At 41.4% G+C, this 18,865-nt stretch overlaps 3 protein-coding genes across 4 annotated transcripts; 1 reads left to right on the forward strand and 2 right to left on the reverse strand.

Annotated features, from left to right (window-relative positions):
- Positions 1-1,000: 1,000 nt before the first annotated feature.
- On the reverse strand, positions 1,001-10,950 carry Pak (serine/threonine-protein kinase PAK 3-like protein). Of its 2 annotated transcripts, none has more exons than XM_020962706.2 (8): positions 10,503-10,950; positions 6,717-6,989; positions 6,477-6,631; positions 5,270-5,435; positions 4,579-5,205; positions 2,828-3,552; positions 2,544-2,762; positions 1,001-2,418 (listed from the first exon to the last, which is right to left on the reverse strand). In XM_020962706.2, the coding sequence occupies exons 2-8, from the start codon at positions 6,859-6,861 to the stop codon at positions 2,335-2,337; spliced, it is 2,121 nt and encodes a 706-aa protein (XP_020818365.2). In that variant the 5' UTR covers positions 6,862-6,989; positions 10,503-10,950; the 3' UTR covers positions 1,001-2,334. The 2 variants fall into 2 exon arrangements, with proteins under 2 accessions (XP_020818365.2, XP_020818368.2); XM_020962709.2 differs by having other exon boundaries at positions 2,828-4,047.
- Positions 10,951-11,723: 773 nt separating this feature from the next.
- Positions 11,724-12,553, forward strand: Bin1 (histone deacetylase complex subunit SAP18). The gene is made up of 2 exons (XM_020962714.2): positions 11,724-11,958; positions 12,046-12,553. Exons 1-2 carry the CDS (start codon positions 11,893-11,895, stop codon positions 12,430-12,432), a joined length of 453 nt encoding a protein of 150 aa, XP_020818373.1. The 5' UTR covers positions 11,724-11,892; the 3' UTR covers positions 12,433-12,553.
- Positions 12,456-18,733, reverse strand: LOC110191769 (uncharacterized). The gene is made up of 3 exons (XM_020962712.2): positions 18,293-18,733; positions 12,882-13,747; positions 12,456-12,824 (listed from the first exon to the last, which is right to left on the reverse strand). The coding sequence occupies exons 1-3, from the start codon at positions 18,671-18,673 to the stop codon at positions 12,599-12,601; spliced, it is 1,473 nt and encodes a 490-aa protein (XP_020818371.2). The 5' UTR covers positions 18,674-18,733; the 3' UTR covers positions 12,456-12,598.
- Positions 18,734-18,865: the final 132 nt, after the last annotated feature.

Here is an 18,865-nt window from a genome sequence, read left to right on the forward strand (position 1 = left end):
TATATATATATATATATATTTATATATATATATCTTGTTTTGTGTTTTCGTTTATGCAATTTCATAGTTCTATTTCTAGATATACTTATTTCTCAATTCATCATCGGTTTGCTACCTCGCTACCGTTATTGTTTAATACACATTCTTTCTGCACTTTAGCCGAGTTTCCTATTGACTAAAAATAAATACAAGTACCATAATCTCGTTTTTAATGCCAGACAATATTTGGCTTATCAGCTCTTACTGATCGAGTAAGTTCAGATTTGTATGCAAATGTTTTAGGAACTAATATCGAAAATAATGCCCTCAGTGTAGTGTTTTAAACAAATCTTTTTCCTCTCGTTTGTATAAAGTTTATCCGTCATATGATTTTATGTGTTTAAATAAGGGATTGATGTATATCGCGATGAAGTTATTTAAAATAAATAAGAGAAATGTTTTAATTTGATTTGACATTTCAAGCCGAATATTGCCTTTAAAATATAGATTTATTGGATTTCGCGTCATATACAGTATCAATATTTTCTGTTATCCCTGGCTTAAACAACAAAGTTAACTGAGAGGCTAAACTAATCTACTTCTTGAATGAGGGCCAGGTATACCATCATCTTGCAGGCTTTCTCTGCTTTGTTTATTTTTACAAATTTAAGCCGTTCAAAAAATAAAAATTATAGTTTTCATACTGATTTATTTAAAACTGAAATTAAGAAGACAAACCTTTTGAAAAATCAATATTTTAGGACAACAAATAAATGAAAAATAAGCTTTCAAGAAAAGAACAAATTGAGCGGGACCAAATTTTTTAATAATTAAAAAAAAATGCTGTAATCCTAAATATACTCTCACCCATTCATACTCCCTTTCTTTTTTAGCTGGTGTTTTAGTTTACTGCTCCTGCCTCCTCTCTATATATGCTACAATTTCGATTCACTATTTTACGCTACGACTTCTAGTTAGTATTAGTATAATATTTACTTGCTGTTGCTCTTATTGATTTCCATTTTCGGTTTCGGTTAGGCACAAAGTAACTGGTTTTATATTTATCTTTCCCTTTTCTCATGGTTCACTTTCGAATTTTACACGCTATTATTTATTTTCTAGTTATATTTAGTGGCTTCTACCAACCAATTCATTGAACAGTGTAGAGTGGATCTGTTATGATCCACTTACAATTATCATATTTTAATTAATTGCTACAGTTTTGTTCTTGTTGTTCCATTGCATTGTTGTTGTAATTTGAAAAATACAAGTGTGTGTCTTCTATTTATGTGTCTAAATGGTAAATTCTATTACAGATAAATCTTTATTTGTTTTTGATTTACATCCTACATACACAGACATACAAAATAGTGAGAAAAGGGGCGGGTGTTGTGGAACTTGTGTTGTGTTGTTGGAGTAAAGGAGTGGTGGTTAAGTGCAAATAGTGGGCTTCATCATTCGAATAGAATTCAGAAGCAGCAGCAGCAGCAATAGACATAGCAACGAAAAAGTAGCCGCAAAAATGAAACGAAAAAATGTAAAATCATATAAAAAATATAGTACTTTTATTACATAAAGCAGTTTATAAAAGCTAAATGAAACTTTTACTAAAATCAGCGATAATACTCCAAGTCATATTAGGTTAGTAACAGCAAAGTTTCTCGTGTGTTCATCCTCTCTCATAGATTATTCGTACATTCTTTAAGCTTTCTTATAGAAATTTAATGGGGAAAAAATGAAATTAAACGTGCTTTATACAATGTAAAAATATGTAAGTATATTTCCCTTCATTTTGTTTAAATGCAAAAGTTACCAATTGTAATGTATATGTATAAATCTTGACAACTATAATGTACGTGTTTTGTTATGTTCTCTTCTTTGAATGATCGATCTCTCTTTAAGCTTACAATTTGGATAAGCATTCAAAATGCTTGATACAAATTTTGGGTCTATACAAGTACAAATACAAATACAAATTTAAATTTATGTTTTGGTATAACAAATGTTGGAAACATGATTTTTCGATGGTGTGATCTCTTTTTTCTTGCAGGATTTGTATAAAAATCAGATAACCGAATTTTGTTAATTGAACTACGCGTGTCTCTCGGTTGCTGTATGCAGTTTCTCTTTTGTTGTTGTTAGAATATATATATAATATAATATGTGTGTGTGTATATAATACGTTTATATAAATAATTAATAATAGTAATCATAATCATTAATTCATCATCTGTTCAATACGCATAAATGTTATTGTAGCTATTGTGGTTGTTGTTGTTGCTGTTTTTCTTGTTGTTTTCTGCAGTAATAATTCATTAGTAATGGTTAAATAAGCGGCTTCTTCTTGGTTGTCAATCAGTTGCCCTTGGTGGCCTCCTTGGCGGCCATAATCAAAGGCGTCAGACTGGCCAATGGACGGGCCAGTTTCAGGAACGGATGCTGTAATGTATAGATTATTAGTAAGGAATATGGAGCGTATATGAACAGATTTAATCAGAATTTCATGATATATTTCATATCCATTATATTTCTGAAATGATAGTAAGTTCGAGTGAGGGGCCCACCTTCAGCAAGTCCATTGCACTGGCTCGTCGCTCGACCTCCACCTCCAAACACTGGTCGAGGAAGTCCTGAAACGCTGCGGACAGCTTGTCTTTTTCTTTAATCTCGGGCTTGCCATTGGTGGCAATGAGGTATAAGGCTTTAAGCGGATTCTCGTTCAAATACGGCGGCTCACCCTCGACCATCTCTATGGCCATAATGCCCAGGGACCACAAGTCCACCTGTAGGAAGACGACGGGGTCAGTGGCTAAGGTTTACACATTTGTAAGAGAGTCAAAAGTCTTACCTTGGGTCCGTACTGCTTCCGGGTGACCACCTCGGGCGCCATCCAGTATGGTGTGCCTACCATCGTTGTGCGTTTGGATTGCTCTGGCGAGATCTGCGCACAGAAACCGAAATCAGTCAGCTTGACGGAGCCGTCAAGGCCCAGCAGAATGTTGTCACTCTTGATGTCTCGATGAATGACCTGGTTGGCATGGAGGAACTCCAAGGCTTGAAGCACCTCGCGGCATACGGCCGCTATCTGCCCCTCATCCATGCAGGTCTCCGTAACGACGTCCGTGAGTGAGCCGCCAGGTAGGTACTCCATGACCACCCATAGCTCTTCGGACACCAGATAACTGTCCAGGTAGTTGACAACATTCGGGTGCTTGTTCTCCCGCATCACAAGGATCTCGTTAATGATCAGCTCCTTTTTAGGCTGCTGCGATAGATTCATTTGCTTGATGGCCACCTCCATGCCCGTCGACGATTCAATCGCGGTGTAAACAGTGCCTGAGGCGCCCTGACCTATCTTCTCCATCTTGGTGTACTTGCGATTCGGATCGCCCACGGAGACAATGGTGCGCAGCTTCTCCAGGATCTCTTCGTCGGACATCTTCTTCTTCTTGGCATTGGCCGCTCGGGTATTTGGCGTGACTGCCGCCGCCGACGCTGCCTGTGGCACGGCGATCTGATTGCCAGCCGCCGGTGGAGGAACAGCTGCCGCCGTCGTGTCTGGCGTATACAGATCTGATGATCCAGTGGTCGCGGGTGTGGGTGTGGCGGGCGTTATAATTGGCGGCAGGGGAACCGCAACCGGAAGCGGAACGGTCGAGTTACGGGCGGAAGACGTGGGCGTCGGCGTTGGACAGTGGATCGAAGGCAGGCCGTGTGGCAGGTGCGTGGCATCGTCGTCGTGGAACGATGGAAATGATGAAAAGGAGGAAGCAGAGGAATGGTGATTAGTCGTTGTTGCTGTGGGGGCTGCTGTAGCTGTTTCTGCTGTTGCAGTGGTGGCTGTTGCTGCCTCGACGAGGCTACCACGCGGCGCTGCTGGAGCAGGAGCAGTAGCAGGAGCAATGGTAGTAGAAGTAGAAGTAGTGGTAGTACAACTAGGGTTAGTAGCAGACAAGAGAGAAGCAGCAGCAGTTGTTGTTGCTGCTTCCGTTGCTGTCGTTGTTGTTGTTGATGTTGCATCGGTGCCTTCTGTTTCTGCTGTTGTTGTGGTTGTTGGGGATGTTGGAGCTGGCGTCGTTGCAGTTGTTTTTTTTATTTTTTATATATATTTTTTTATATAGCAGCAATTAGAAGCAGAACAAAACAGAACAGAACACAGAGAGGCGATACAAATACCAAAATACACATACATTAAATATTTAATTAGAATTATCGACCACAAAAAGTTAATTAGTTACAGAATAATGGCAACAACAAATATAAGTTTTCAACGGCACATCACAGCCCTCCCCCCTACTAAGCCCTGGCAGGAGCTTGGCTTGTATTTAATTAATTAATTGGCAGCCTTCATATACACCATTCTTATAGACCTTCAGAGTGTTCTAAATAAAACATTGATGGTTAATCATGGTTAACTACTGTTGTATATCAAGAGGAAAAGATATGATTTAAAGAAAATAATATATTCTCTATATACATACATGCCTAGAAAGTCCTCAACAATCCCTTATTTCCTCTCTAAGTTTAATTAGTTTGCCAACGCTTTAGTAGAGCTGATAAAACTAAATTAGAATACATATATCCTAAAGATGAACTCACTTGCGTTGTTCTTGTTCTTGTCCAGCGTCGTCGTCACATTGTTGTGCATCAACGGCGACGCAGTCGGCGCTGCCATTCCACCCGGCGCTCGATGATTCTGCAGCGGCGTTGTGGGCGTGGTCGCAGGAGCCGCTGGCATGGGCATGCTAATGGCTGGCGGCACCTGCTGGAGCTCCTCGATGGGCCTTGTATAGATGGATTTCGTACGTTCAGGCCTGGAGGCCACCGGCGGAGGTGGCGGCTGCTGCTGTTGTAATTGCTGAGGATGATGCGGATGCTGCGGTCCTAGCATGTCGTCCTCATTGGCGGATGAATGTTGCGATGTGGATGAGGAGGCCGTATGGCCGCCAAAGTTGTACGAGTGCGACTGACTGATGCCAATGTGATGCTGGTTGTGGTGCTGGTGCAACTGTTGCTGCTGCTGGAGAAGATGCTGTTGCTGTTGTTGCTGTTGGTAGTGGTTTCCCAGGATTTGTCCAGCGACAGCAACATTATTGGCATTGGGGCCTAGGGTCATGCTGCCCAGTTGCACGCCAATAAGGTTGCCACCACTGTTAGAACCATGAAGTTCCGAGTCTGTGGGCGTGCTGCTGGGACTGCTGCTGCTGACTCGGCTAAGCGATGAACCTGCCAAAAGAAATCACAGTTTTTAATAAACTTATCTGGTTTATCAATATGCCAATTTACCAACCTGAATGCGTCGTAATGGCATTTGTCATGTACTTGGAACTTGGCCTCTGTTTGGTTGTATTATCGAACCACTTGAGAACATCGAGCACGGCCTGGGGATTCTTCTTTTGCTCCTGTTTGCTAATGTTCGAGTTCATCAGCAGACGCGCCCACGCCTCTGGCATTCCCTGGAAAAAGGATAACAGATCAATTAGACACATGGTCGTTTCGGGAGCAAGCAAAGGGTCCTGGAGCACAGGTATATATATGAGAGCACATTGAAGAGGCGACAGGATTCAACTTTTGGACACATCAATGTTCGGACAATGGTTCCAATGGGGCTTTTTGGGGATATATGAAAAGCCAGCAACTAAAAGCATTTCATCTACAAATTCTAGGCTCAGCCATCTTGCAAAGTAAGTGTGTGTGTGGTGTGTTCGGTGTAATGTGTGTGGACTAGTGTAGGAAGAATATAGTGAGATAACAACACATGGAAGGAACACGATCGTAACGAACCAAATGTAAACTATGAGTAATACCGATCGAACTTGAAACAAACACCGAATCGACTAATGGACAGACAAAGGAACACAATGGAGACTTAATACTTTTTGAGTAAATAATGAAGGCAAGTTCCGTGGCGTTAGTCGTGGAGTTTACTTACTTTCATTGGCAGCTTGAAATAATAATGGATAATAGAAAATCGGTATAGAGCACATATGTATGTATCGCGAGAGAGAGATAGAGAGACAACAGATTGTATGTACAGATATGTATATGTTCAAAGAGTACTTTATATATGTAACTTGAAAGCGTCGAAAAGAAAGCACATATAACACGAAAATCTTTGGATGACCCGAGGTGCACTTCAGTTAGAAGTTACAAACATTAAAATATATTTGTATATAATTTTAAGTTCTTTAAATATATTTTGTTACTAGTATAAATACGATCGTCAATTCTGTACAGAAAATTTTTACTAATTATCCCCCAAATCTCAGGCTTTCCAAAGATTATAGGTTTTTTGTTAAACTAAACTTAAAACAGTTTGCCAATCACGATCATTTCGCCATAATTATATTATTTAAAAAGCTTATCAAATGGAGGACATAAAAGCATTGAGAACCAAAGATGCCCGACTTCCTATTCTTAGACGGCAAGCCATAAACATAATGGCGAGGCAAACACGGGCATAAGGTATCCGGAACTAAACATAATGACAAACTCACCGTAAACTCGCCGGTCACGGCATCAAAGCCCACATGGACCGTGTGCTCGAAGTTCGTGGGATATGAGATGTTCGGCTTGGAGTCCGTGTGCGAAGGCTTCGAGCCCTTAATCTTGCTCTTAAGCGTCTTTTTCTTGCGATCAGCATCGTCGGGTTCTATGGGGAAAAAGGGAAAGCAACACATAGTTGAACGGACCAACGGTGTCCACATGATGCGAACAACTGCTCGAATCGTACTCACCCTTGGGCAGCGGACGCATATCGGGCGGAACATCGCCGCTGCCGCCACCTCCGCCGACACCTCCTCCCGCGGATCGCTCGATACCACCTCGGTTGCTGGTGAGGCGCACGGGCGGCGCCGGCGGTTTGTCTTCCTCGCTGGACATGCCGTTTTGTTCTGCCTCTTCGTCTCCACCTGCCGCTTCGTCTTCCTCTTCTGTTTGTCTCCTGCTTCCTCCGCCGCCTCTACGTCTAGCGCCTTTTAATGCACAGCTGTTCTAGGGCCAGAAACCAGCTGTTAAGATACAGAGAGAGCGAGTCGGAGAGAATGTATCGTTAGTTCAAATACTATACAAGAGATAAGATGGTTCTTATCTTAATACCGAAAACAAATCTGTCGAATGCGGAATGGAATGTTAAAAAGTCATTAATCTTTTGGTTTTTTGGTTCATTATCACTTAAAAGTTAAAATTCGACTTGAGACCAAGGGATTACATATATTCCGAAGAAATCATTAAATAACATTGTATTTTGTGAAAACACAAAACACTAAATTAAAGCTTCTATAAAGCAAATCACCTTCAATATCAAACATTATGTATTACGATATTATTATGATGAAGATGACATTGTATCCTGTGTGGTCTTATCAAATTCACGTAATTAAACCTAAGACGGGAATTCTGCTCAAGTGATTCAATGCTCTGAGCATTTCCCAGAGTTCCATTCTACTCTTATCTATTGCTAAAAAAGTATAACTCAGCTTATCTTATTATATATGTATATATTTCGTTTTTTATTCGTCGCCCTGTTGCAATCGCGTCATAAGGTTCTGCAAAATTAAACATTTGTCATACAAGCGACAAGGAAAATATTGTTTGTATGTATTTATTTCCCGAATATACATTGAGATCGTCGTGTATTTCACAGAATTCTGCACAAAATTATACAACTTTGCCACTTTAATATTTTATTCTTTGCTTTCTTCTTGAAGATCACGTCAAAATTGTGTGCTCTCGAATTTTTGGCATGCGAAAGGCACTTTGTTTTGCTTTTTTGAAATGGTTAAGACACCCACTCACTCTCGGGGACTCTTGCAGAAGAGCAGAAATACGGCGAGAGTTATAAAATTTTCAATATCGGCTGTCCGGCGAACTGAATCGGACTGTGGGCACTGCCTGCGCTCAGTGCTCAGTGCTTTCCATCGGTCCGTCGCCGTCTCTCCCGCTCATCAGTCAGTGAGTGTCACTGCCACTAGAGCAGCCGGCAAAAGGCCCCTCCTAGACGACAACAACTATTAACGCCTATCGCCCATGGGAGAGCGGAGAATTGTAATCGCAGAGAGCATGTCTGGGAAGAATGGAGACGTAGTCCCGCACAGTGCTTGGACCTGACTAAAAGCATTCTCTTTCAGTAAAATTGTATTTGTAGAAATGTTTTTATTTAATATAAGCTATTTCCAACTTGTTCTAGTTTGAGCAAGGAATAATAAGAAGATACCAATAACAAAGATAGCCTAAATTAAAAAACTCTTATTGTATCTTGCCTATAAGACTAATAAGAATATTGTTATATTTCGGTTTGATGCTATTGTAATATAATAGAAGTTATTCTACCGAGGCTCCACTGTACAATGTCCAACCAATTTTAACGGTACACACGGTGTGCTATCTCCCACTCCCGTCCTCTCTGGCCTACGCCTGCGATCGGGGGTCGTAAAAAAAAAGATGCGATAACAAGAGTGGGTTCGATTAGCTCACGAAACAAAAACAAAATATCTCACGCATTTGGAATTACAGCAACACGAAAGAGGAAATTAAACGCTGGCGACAACAACAAAATTACACGAGTGTGTGTGGGCGGCAACGCAGCCAAACATATGACCAACCTGAGAGAAAGATGTCTGCTTTTGCCGGCTGACGACGACTGCGCTGCTTTTATGATTCATTTATCAACGTCAAAGCGTTAAGAGTCAATGCAACTAACGGGAGACGCAAGGAGGCAACTGAAGGGTGTGCAGCATAGTGTGAAAATTCTGGGCAAACAGCAACAATCAGTACGTACAGTGGTGGTCAAATTAATAATTATTAATACAAACAAAATAAAGCATAGGACCTTTTTTAAATTCTTTAAGCAGACTTGAATGTCTATTAAAATGCAAGGCTATGAAAGGAAAATAGACAACAGCATTCTTATCTGTCAGAAAATGGAAACCTTGAAATATATTTGAAATTCCCAGTACTATTATCTTGACCAGATCTGTGTATCTGCGCTATTTGTAGGTTTGTTGGCTGCTTGCCGAAAGATCTATACATAGGTAATTTTTCGTTTTTAGATCAAGAGGCAACAACAAACTTTTCGGGAGCGTGTGGGCGCCCAGAATTGGGTTAACGGTGTACCGCATTGGGCTGCTTTTGTTTGTTTTTCCTGCTGTTGCCAGTCGAACTTCAGGTAAAATCAATAAAATATATATTTTTTCATACTGCAGAGCCTAATGCAGAATTATTCCCTAATGAGCAAGGCACACTACACACAGACAACCACTCGCACAGGAAGCTCGACAACACTTGCGGCATTTAAATTAGTGACAGTGGCGGAAGGGGGGACGGTGGACGCTAGGAGGAGGACTCTCGAGTGGTGCAGGCATAGAGGTGCATGTTGCAACAACAGCGGCACAAACAACTACAAACATGGCGTGTTGCAAGTGCATTGAGTGGCGCTGCTGGCTCCAAGTGCTGAAAGAAGCCACAAGCATATGCAGACGACTTCTTTGCCACGTTTATGCGGAGCAGGGAAATACAATAACTCTTTAAAGTCAAGAAGAATGTATTTTTTACAAGAATTGAAGCTCATAGTTTTCAGAAGTTCTATAAAAAGTACTTAAGAGCTTTGGGCATAAGAAGATAAGGAGTTCCTAAACTTAAATATTTTGTGTATCATACTTGCTCTAAGGGAATGAATTGAATGTATGCCTATAAGTGTTATTATCCGCGAGATCTTCTCGATATCCCACGCATACCCGGTGGATGGCTGGCAAGCCAGCTACCTCTCTACGGCGCTGCGACGTTGTCTATTTTGGTTTTGGACGCCAGCCGAAAGCAGCAGGCGGAAATGCTATGCCTTTTATATATTTTTCTTTGCAGTTCCCTTCTTTAGCCACTTCCCCACGCCGCGCCACCCCGTTCTCCCTGGCTCCGTTGTTCCGTTGTTACCTGTGACCGTGCTAAACAAATATGTTTTTCCATAAGGAAAATGGAATGGGGGTAAATGGGGAAGGGGGAATGGGGACAAATGGACATGTGCCGTTAGGGGCTAACTGTTAAATGCCAAATCGACTGCGAAATGTTGTTAGTGCTTTATGTAAATGTCTTGTGTCTTGTTTTGTCACGTTTGCTTCCTTTTTTTGCCGCAATGCACTTGTGTGGGTTAACGGGGGGAGTGGCGGTGGTGGGGTCGAAGCACATGGATCACCCTGTAGGGACAGCAGCTTGTTGACATTTTACTCCAACATTATTTTTATACTGGAGAAACGGGAACAGCAATGTGTTAATCCCAAATAATGTGGCAGGGAGGCGGAAACCACTTGAATAGTTTCTTAATCCAGCGAAAACATACGCACACAAGCACAAACATATTAATGTGTGGGGAAAAATCAATGTGTGCAACCTCCTAAGCCTGTAGCTATGTGCTTTATGTTTGTGTTGGAAGCCACACCAATTGGACTAACGGTGCACTCTCTTTTTATGAATGAAACTCCCTCCTCCTTCTCCACTCATCCCTCCTTCTACCACCTTATACTTTAACTCACTGCAGGTACACATGTATGTCTTGGTTGCTTTTGCTTGCTCGGATCACCCTGTTCGGCGTTTGCACTCGACGAAACGTTTAGAATTTATTGATGGGCCCCCTTTTCCGTTGGCTTCTTGGAGTTTTCCGAGCCCACAACACTTCAGTGCACACTCGCACAAACACACACGCACGCACAACACACAGTCGGTATTATTTTCCCGTTTTCTCTCTTGTGTGCACTAATGGCCGACAGCAGGAAAAGCCAACCATACAGTTCGAAAACGGCGACGAGTCTCGATTTTGGCTTGAATTTGGCAACACGCGCACATTTCGCCCACTTGTTAAACAATTAAACTAGCTTACATTTTCCACGATCTCGTTAAATATAGTATGAAAAATAATTACAGAAAGTAGGGTTGTTGAAAATATATCAAAATATCAATATATCGATATTTTTTTTCTCAAAATGATATATTTTTATCGTGATATTTTGTTTGCTCAAATATCGATGTTGCGATATTTTTTTTATAATACTTTAATGCTCACTGAATTCCGAAGGTCTTAGAAGCACTAAATTAGTGGAAATAATACCTTTGTTATAGTTATTCCTTATGTTATATCAATAATATTTAATTTGTGATAAGAATCTTTTTTAAAATTTTATTGTCGAAAAAAAAAATATTAAAAAGAATATCATATATATAACGATATTTGAAAGCGATATTTTAAATATTATTTCTAATTCTGATACAAAAAATATCATCGATACGATATTTTCTAGAATATCCGACAATACTAGTAACGATGGCAAAGGTATCCAGCAATACATCGAACATTTTTGCATAAAAATAAATATTTATATCGTGCTATTTTTTCTGCTGATGTATTGAATATTTCTATTATTAAAATTCATATAATTTCTTATATGTTAATTATTGATTATGTTAGTTATTATTACATTTTTTACAGTTTTATTTTAAATTTCACTAATAATTATCGAGGGCTTTTACCAGCAGTGTTATACCAGGACTTTGGAAATCTAAGAAAATTGAAAATTAAAATATTGAAATATTCAAAAAGCATGAAAAAATAAGAAATATTTAAATTATAAACATTTCGATCGTATGCATTTCAATAAGTATATACAATTTCTATAATATCAATATAATAATATAATAATGAATATTTTATATCTTACATATTTTTTGACACCGGTCTGGCAGCGGCAAAGTATCGTTTTAAGTGTGACCGAGTTCCAGAGGTGAAAAAATCTTCTATTTTTCTGGAAAATTTGTATCGTTTTGCAGTTTGTTCAAGCAAAATATTGAAGCCCAAACATTTTAGAAAAATAACTAATTCATATCAAAACGTCGTAAATTTAACAGAAAATAGTGCAGGAAATCGTTGAAATGGCCAACGTTGAATCTATGATTGTGGAGGAAAAGCCGCAAGTTAAGCAGATTGACCGCGAGAAGGTTTGTTTTGAGGGAACCGGCGTGGATGGATGAACCGTGATTTCCATGTTTGAAGCGGTTATTTACCCTGGTTTCCAATTTTTGCAGACCTGCCCGCTACTGCTACGCGTATTCTGTTCAACTGGACGCCACCACTCCGTCTCGGAGTACGCGTTCGGTAATGTGCCCAGCAACGAGCTCCAGATCTACACCTGGCAGGACGCCACCCTGCACGAGCTGACTTCGCTGGTGCGTGACGTGAATCCGGATACGCGCAAGAAGGGCACCTACTTTGATTTCGCCGTGGTCTATCCGAATTTCCGCAACGGACACTTCCAGATGCGCGAAATTGGGGTTACCTGCACCGGCCAGAAGGGCATCGACGACAACAAGACACTGGCCCAGGCCAAGTTCTGCATCGGTGACTTTCTGGACATCTCGATCACACCACCCAACCGGCTGCCACCCACCGCCAGACGCCAGCGCCCCTACTGATGATAATGGGTGCGCCGCGGATCTCTACAAACTAATAATCCTTTTTTATTCTTTCACTTGACACTCAATGAAGTATGGACATAATTATAAGTGGAATACAAATTAGAAGACGACCTACGTATACGAGCTGCTTGACTTAAGGGACTATACTGCGATCTGGTGGCTATCAGTTCCGGTAGATGCTGTTCGGACGCTTCGACTTCTTCTTGCCCAGCTGCGTCATATCTATCTCCAGGCCGTTGGGCAGTACGGCGCGGTTTTCCTCGTAGTTAATGAAGCCATTCTCCTGCAGCTCCTCCTCGTTCTCGCGGGCATTGGGATCGCACTTGATGCCCGTCTCGTAGTGATATTCGCGTTTATTGCCATCGGGATCGACGTAGCCATAGGTGCCCCTAGGTGTGGAGAGCGTGTTTATAGAGTTATCTTTGTCATCTTTAAGCTGTACTCACTTGGTGATGCAGTCGGTTCCGATTAACTCCTCCTTGAAAGATCCATCATCGTTCTCGTAGCCCCAAGTGATGCTTCCATCCTCGTTCTCTTCGCGCCACTTCCGGATGGTCTGGGCCACAGGTCGCTGGCGTCTCTGCTGCTGCTCGCCACGCTCGTCTTGCAGTTGATTCTGGTCAATGATGGGACGCGGTTGGACGGGCTTCGGACGAGGTCTAGCCACTGGCTGAGGTGCTGGTGGCTCAGGACGGAAGGCGGCAGGTGCCGCTGGTCTCGTCCGGATCACAGCTACCCTCTGGGGCTGAGGCGGCGGCGGAGGTGGTGGAGGAGCAGCTGCTGTGGGCGTGGGTCGCTCCAGACCAAATCTCTGGGAGTTCTCGAACCGTCCGATGCCAAAGTCATTGAAGGCGGCAGGTCTGTTCAAAGGCGTTGGAATGGAGGGGCGTTCAGCGGGGAAGCGAGGAGGAGCGGGTAAAATGGCCGCAGGCTGAGAGTCCTCGTTCTGGAGGAACTGTTGCACCGGTGACGGCTGCTCGACGGGTTGCTGTCCGGCAAGGAAAGCGGCGGCTGCCTGCTGGAACTGCGATTGCTGGGCCTGGGCCAGCTGCTGTTCCCTAAGCAGATTCGGCAGATACGGCTCTGGTTGCTCATCCTCCGCAGCCTCAGTAACAGGTCGCTCCTCAATAGCTATGCGTTGCGTAACCGCTGGAAGGATGGCGTTCTGTTGGCGCAGCGACGGTCCTGGACGACGAACCCTCAGCACTGGCTGACGATGGGGCAGTTGGCCAGGTGATGGTACCGCTCCGGGGATGGTTAGGCGCTGTGGGTAGTTCTGGGCCTCTGCTAAAGCGAGTGCGCTGCACACAAGCTGCGAGAGAATTGAAGTCATTCATTAGTGGAGGCCATAAAAGGCTCGAGATTGGGCCAATTGCCGGAACAAGGCGTTGCAACCTGCCGCCTTTGGCCAGAGCATGCAGCACGTGGCCAAGTTGATCCAAGCTTTTGGCTCAGCCCCTTTTTAAGCATTTGTATTTGGCAAGTTTTTTAGTTTGTCGGACGAACGACAACGGTTTCTTAGAATTCTCTTTAACGATTTTTTTTACAATTAAGGGGGCGGATAAACCCAATCGCATTTGGCAAATTAAGTCCATAGAGTAGGTCAATACGTTAAATTAAGGATTGAAAATGTATTGATGTGGCAATACTATTTCAGGGTATTCTAATTTTGGTCAAAAGCTTCCGACCCTATATTTCATGTATATTCTTGATCAGCATTAACAGACGAGTCAAACTAGCCATCTCCGAAGGAAAAAAATAAATGTTGAAACATTTTTAAAATTTCAAAATTTTCTAAGGGGTTACATCATTAAAAATGGTCAAAAATTTGAAAATTTAAAAGTTAGGTAAATTAAAAAGTGAGTATGCAGATTTATTAATCTAATAAAAATAAGCATAGGAAAGCTTGCCGGAGTGAAATTAATGCATTTATGGCTTAGTTATAACCGATTTAAAATTGAAATTCCTAGGGAACTTGCAATTTAGTTTTCTTTTAGTTTAGTGTAGTTTAGTTTTTTGATTTCTTAACACCTCTTTTAAGGTTACATTTTCCATTATTTGTTAGTTAATTTCCCTTTTAAATATTTTCAAATTAAATAGTTTTGGAAATATGTCTAAGTCTTTAACGCTGACTTTTAACCCACTTTGATATGTAATTAGTTTTTCAAATTGGCTTTTAAACTCGTTAAAAAATGGAATGTGGGTTCTATTCTTTTTTTTTATTTCCTTCTTAAGTTATTTTGTATCAGTTTTTGGTCTACTTTTATTTTGTAATAATTTACTGCAACCACTTTTAATTTCAGAAAATTCAGGACTACCTTTCCAGCTTTCCGCTTCGATGGGAGACACACACTTTTCTGGTAGCTGGCTCACCTCACACCTCCGTAGAAACTGGTTTAAAGTTTATCAACTGCTTTATGTACAGAGCCAACAATTTGTAATTGTAACGGTGTGGTGGCACCAACAACAATTGTGGCAATACTGTAATGGCAGTAAATGTGGAACATAAAACAAATCGCGATTTCTGCCCCGCCTCGCTGCCGATCGATCATAAAAGCCGAAACCCAAAGCCAAAACCCAAAGCCAAGACAAGCCGAACCGAGCTGAAAAATAACAGAAGAAAAACGAAAACATTTCAGACTTGCCGTCTGGGTTGCGTAATTTGCATGGCCGGAGTTATGCGACTCTCTTAGCGGCGGCGGCGTCATGTGGCATGTGGCAAACACATTGGCCAAAAAGTTTCCGGTCCGCGAAAGAAGTCAAAGTCTAGGACAAGTGACCGACTACCAAACACCGAGTTGTTGCTTACTGTTTTTAGCCACGATCTCGGTGTTTCAGCTTTTAATCAGCCATAGTCTATGTTCATTACAACATTCCTAATACTCTGAGAGTATGTAGCCGGCTTGCTGCCTTTGAGTCTTGCTTTCGGTTTCAGTTTCAGTTTATATCTGGTCACCGATCCGATAATTTTTTGCTCCACTTTATGTATATATAGGAATTACTGGTGTTGGGGAAGTACATAAAAGTCAATAAGGAATTACGATTTCCATTAGAGTTCTTGGCACTATTATTGGAAACCTGAGCTGGGCTTTGAACAGAAATTGCTGTTAAAAAAAAGCTTATAAAGTTGGGTATTAAATTCATAAGTATCTAAAAATAAGCAGATTTTCGGGTTTGAATTTCGGCAAAATTCTCTCAATAAAAGTAATTCATTAATATAGAAACTGGTCAAATAAAAAGAAGAGAGTTTAAGTTCATCAGTACAAAAATATAAAACTTTAACCTACCACTTCTTAAGTAGATAATACCTTATAGCAACTACACAAAACACCCGCTTTTTATAATAATTTTCCAATTAATATGCTTACAATTTCAATGACCTCTTAAAGTCACTAAACCCTATTATTTAATTATCAAATATTTCCCAGTAGCCTTAAAAATACCCCACTGCGTGTGGTTTTGTCTCCCATAATTCAATTGTTCAAACATGGATAGCATTTTTTTTCAGGTTTATAATCAATCGGTTCAATGAAGCCTTCGGCTCATGCAGATTTTTGTTATGTGTTGCATGCAGTCAACACATTTTTCAGCTCTTGTTGTTGCTGTTCCATTATTATTATCCATTACTTTCCTGTATCTGAGCCAGTGGCCTGGCCATTCGAGCTGAACATTCCAGTGGCTTGGCTGGCTGCCCAACTACCTGGTCAAGTGAACTACTTGGCTTTAAAGCTAATGAAAAGCCAGGCCAGCCAGAGGTACAGTGAGGCAAGGCCTGGCAGACACTTGCAGCCATTTATTTGGGGTGCATTGCTCGGCGGGGAACTTGATTTGGTTTAATTGCTTTCATGACTCCGCCTTGCGTCTGCGTCGCAGTTCAAGGAAACCGACAAAAATTTCCACAACCATGTGTGTGTGTGTGCAATGGAAGGTGTTCCCGTCGTCTCTCGAAACCGAACCAGGTGAAGCCAAGCCCAAGCCCCAGCTGGAATGGTTCATTTCGGTTCGTGGGCGTAGGCACTGGCGGAGGAGCATCATCAGCGAAAAGACAACAAAAGATGATGGTGCAGACGGCCGGTGGTCCATCATTAGTAACAATAACTTGGCTAAGGACTCCTGGCCTGGCCTTGACTGGCCATTGACCGAACGAAATTGAAATTGAAATCCCAGACGGACACAGAAAAAAATGAAAGAAAAGATTGCATTTTCAAGAGGTTTCTTAATGATACAATTTTCTTCTTTATAAAGCTTACATATGTTGATCTTCCACCATATCCAATTATTACATTTTAGTTGAATTTAAATAACTCAAAACTGACCCTCAATTCAAGTCTATATTTTTTCCTTGTGCAGGAGTCCAAGTTGGTCGATCTGGGATAGTTGTCAGTGCACTTTCGAGCCGGCTTTGGTATCTCGGATATGTAACACTTTAGCATGTATAAAGACTTATTTCTTATTTATGTAGGTTTATGTATATATCATATACCAGTTCATTACGTAATCCTCGAGCATACAGCACACTACGCCCAACTGCGTTGCCATGTGGGCCTGTATCTGTATCTGCATCTGTATCTGTATCTGCGGCAGCAACTGCATCTTGAGGTGGAGTGTGCGTGCCGAGAATTTGCATCGCTCCCTGGCTGCCTTGGGTGCGTTTTAGTGGATCTCGATTGGCCACAACTAGTTATTAACTGCGACCTTGATACACATTTACTCGTAACCTGAAGCTCACAGCACAATAACGTGTCGTGACGAACTGCGCCCGAAAATCACCGGTAAATTGAGTGTTTCTTGTCATTAACAATTCATTTTCTGGTCCAAATTTTTGGCGAACTCATTAGGCCATATCCACAATTTGGCCAAGCCACAACAAGTCAATCAATCAATCAAGCAATGGCATGAAAAATCTTATTAGATTCGTTGATTTATGCGGGGTTTTCAAGAGTTATATTTAGTTGGAAAACTGTTGAAGGACTGTAACATAGAGATTACCTTACAATTCTCTTGATTATCTAATAAATATTTAGTTTAAGAAATTGCTTTAAACGAAAATCAATAAATAAAGTTATCTTTTAATGCTATTTTCCGTACATTTCATAGCTTACTGACAAAAAACATTCTGACCTTCTGAAATTCTGTACAAAAAAAAGTAATGAATATGTAATGATCTTTTAAATTGTATAAACAAATTGTACTTGAAAATTATTTTCTCGTTAAGATCAATTATTGTTTTCTTTTGTCGTCTTTCAGTTTTTATAGATTTCAGCGATTGTATCCGCAATTAATTCAATTTACTTAAGCCATTATTGACAATTTATCAGTTTTGTGCAGTGGCAAATTCCGTTCAAACAACAAATTGAACTTAAGCCAATTGTGAGTCCATTTTGTGAGCTCAATTTTCGGGTTAATAGTTAGGTTGGGGGAAATGGGGTGTATGGGGGAGTTTTGGCAGACTTAAGGTGGAGCTGGGCTTGAAGCCAACAAATGCTCGTTAAAATTTCTGACCCGAGGGCTGCCTGGGTTGGGTAATTCCTCAAATTCCTCATTCTTTGCAAAACAATTGCTCGGTGATTGTATCGCATATTTATGATGCGAGTGCCTTTGTGCCCAGAGTCTAATCTTTGATTTTTTATGATCACATGAAATGTCAGTTGGCCAACATTAATTGCTAATTGCATTGCATTGACTCGGTCACTTTCTATAAAATGCAAATAAATACGAGTAGAAAACGTCTCAATCTGCGATTGAATGCGCGTTTTAAGCTGGCAACCGAACGACCTTCGAGTGTGATTCATAAATGGCTTAGAATTGGCTCACTGTATAGTAGGGAACACTGGCACTGGTTGCTCCTCCGACTTACCGCGATTAGTTGGAGTTTCATGATGGATTCGGTGGCACTGGCACTGGCTCCTCTCCGCTGTTCCAGTTTGAGGCAACACTTCCGCAAGATACAGTATATATTCCCGAAATTAGTGGCACCAGTTGCTTCTTGGCCAGACGCTGATCGCTCAAATGCTGGGCCCGCCAGGTGCGCAGACGGTTTTATAGCCGCTGCTCCGGCTTCAGCTCTGGCTCCAGGTCCAAGCGAAGCTTTAGCCAGACGCGGGAAATTTATGTGAGGCGTGTGCTTGGCATGGCTATGCAACTGAATGCCCAGGCCGAAAGTGGAGCGCATCTCTCGATGAAGTAACGAAAGTGACAGGGCATTAAGCCCGCTTTTTTCTTTATTTTTCGCACTCATTTGTGGACATGAGAATGGTTTAACTCGATCAGCTCCGGGAACGTGATGTAGTTTTAAATTACTTTTACCGCCTCAACCGAAGTTCGTTAAAATATGGCCTGCTGGCAACGCTAAAGTTTAAGCTTTTCAAATAGGGCTAAAAGAGGCCAACGGAGCGTATGAGCAATGGTTGTTGCCGTGACTAGGTGTATG

Source organism: Drosophila serrata, unplaced genomic scaffold (assembly GCF_035046125.1).
Source record: "Drosophila serrata isolate PLE 108 unplaced genomic scaffold, ASM3504612v1 contig_360, whole genome shotgun sequence".
Taxonomy (NCBI): Eukaryota; Metazoa; Arthropoda; class Insecta; order Diptera; family Drosophilidae; genus Drosophila; species Drosophila serrata.

Bases quoted from the DNA above. Each gene is read 5' to 3' on its own strand.
- Bin1 (XM_020962714.2), top strand. From the start codon at position 11,893: ATGGCCAACGTTGAATCTATGATTGTGGAGGAAAAGCCGCAAGTTAAG. The intron at 11,959-12,045 runs GTTTGTTTTGAG...CAATTTTTGCAG, and splicing joins AGCAGATTGACCGCGAGAAG to ACCTGCCCGCTACTGCTACG.
- Pak (XM_020962709.2), bottom strand. From the start codon at position 6,861: ATGTCCAGCGAGGAAGACAAACCGCCGGCGCCGCCCGTGCGCCTCACC. The intron at 5,206-5,269 runs GTTGGTAAATTG...TTCTTTTGGCAG, and splicing joins TGCCATTACGACGCATTCAG to GTTCATCGCTTAGCCGAGTC. The intron at 4,048-4,578 runs GTGAGTTCATCT...CAACGACGCCAG, and splicing joins CAAGAACAAGAACAACGCAA to CTCCAACATCCCCAACAACC.
- LOC110191769 (XM_020962712.2), bottom strand. From the start codon at position 18,673: ATGAGTGCGAAAAATAAAGAAAAAAGCGGGCTTAATGCCCTGTCACTT. The intron at 13,748-18,292 runs GTAAGTCGGAGG...ATTCTCTCGCAG, and splicing joins TGAAACTCCAACTAATCGCG to CTTGTGTGCAGCGCACTCGC. The intron at 12,825-12,881 runs GTGAGTACAGCT...CTCCACACCTAG, and splicing joins GGAACCGACTGCATCACCAA to GGGCACCTATGGCTACGTCG.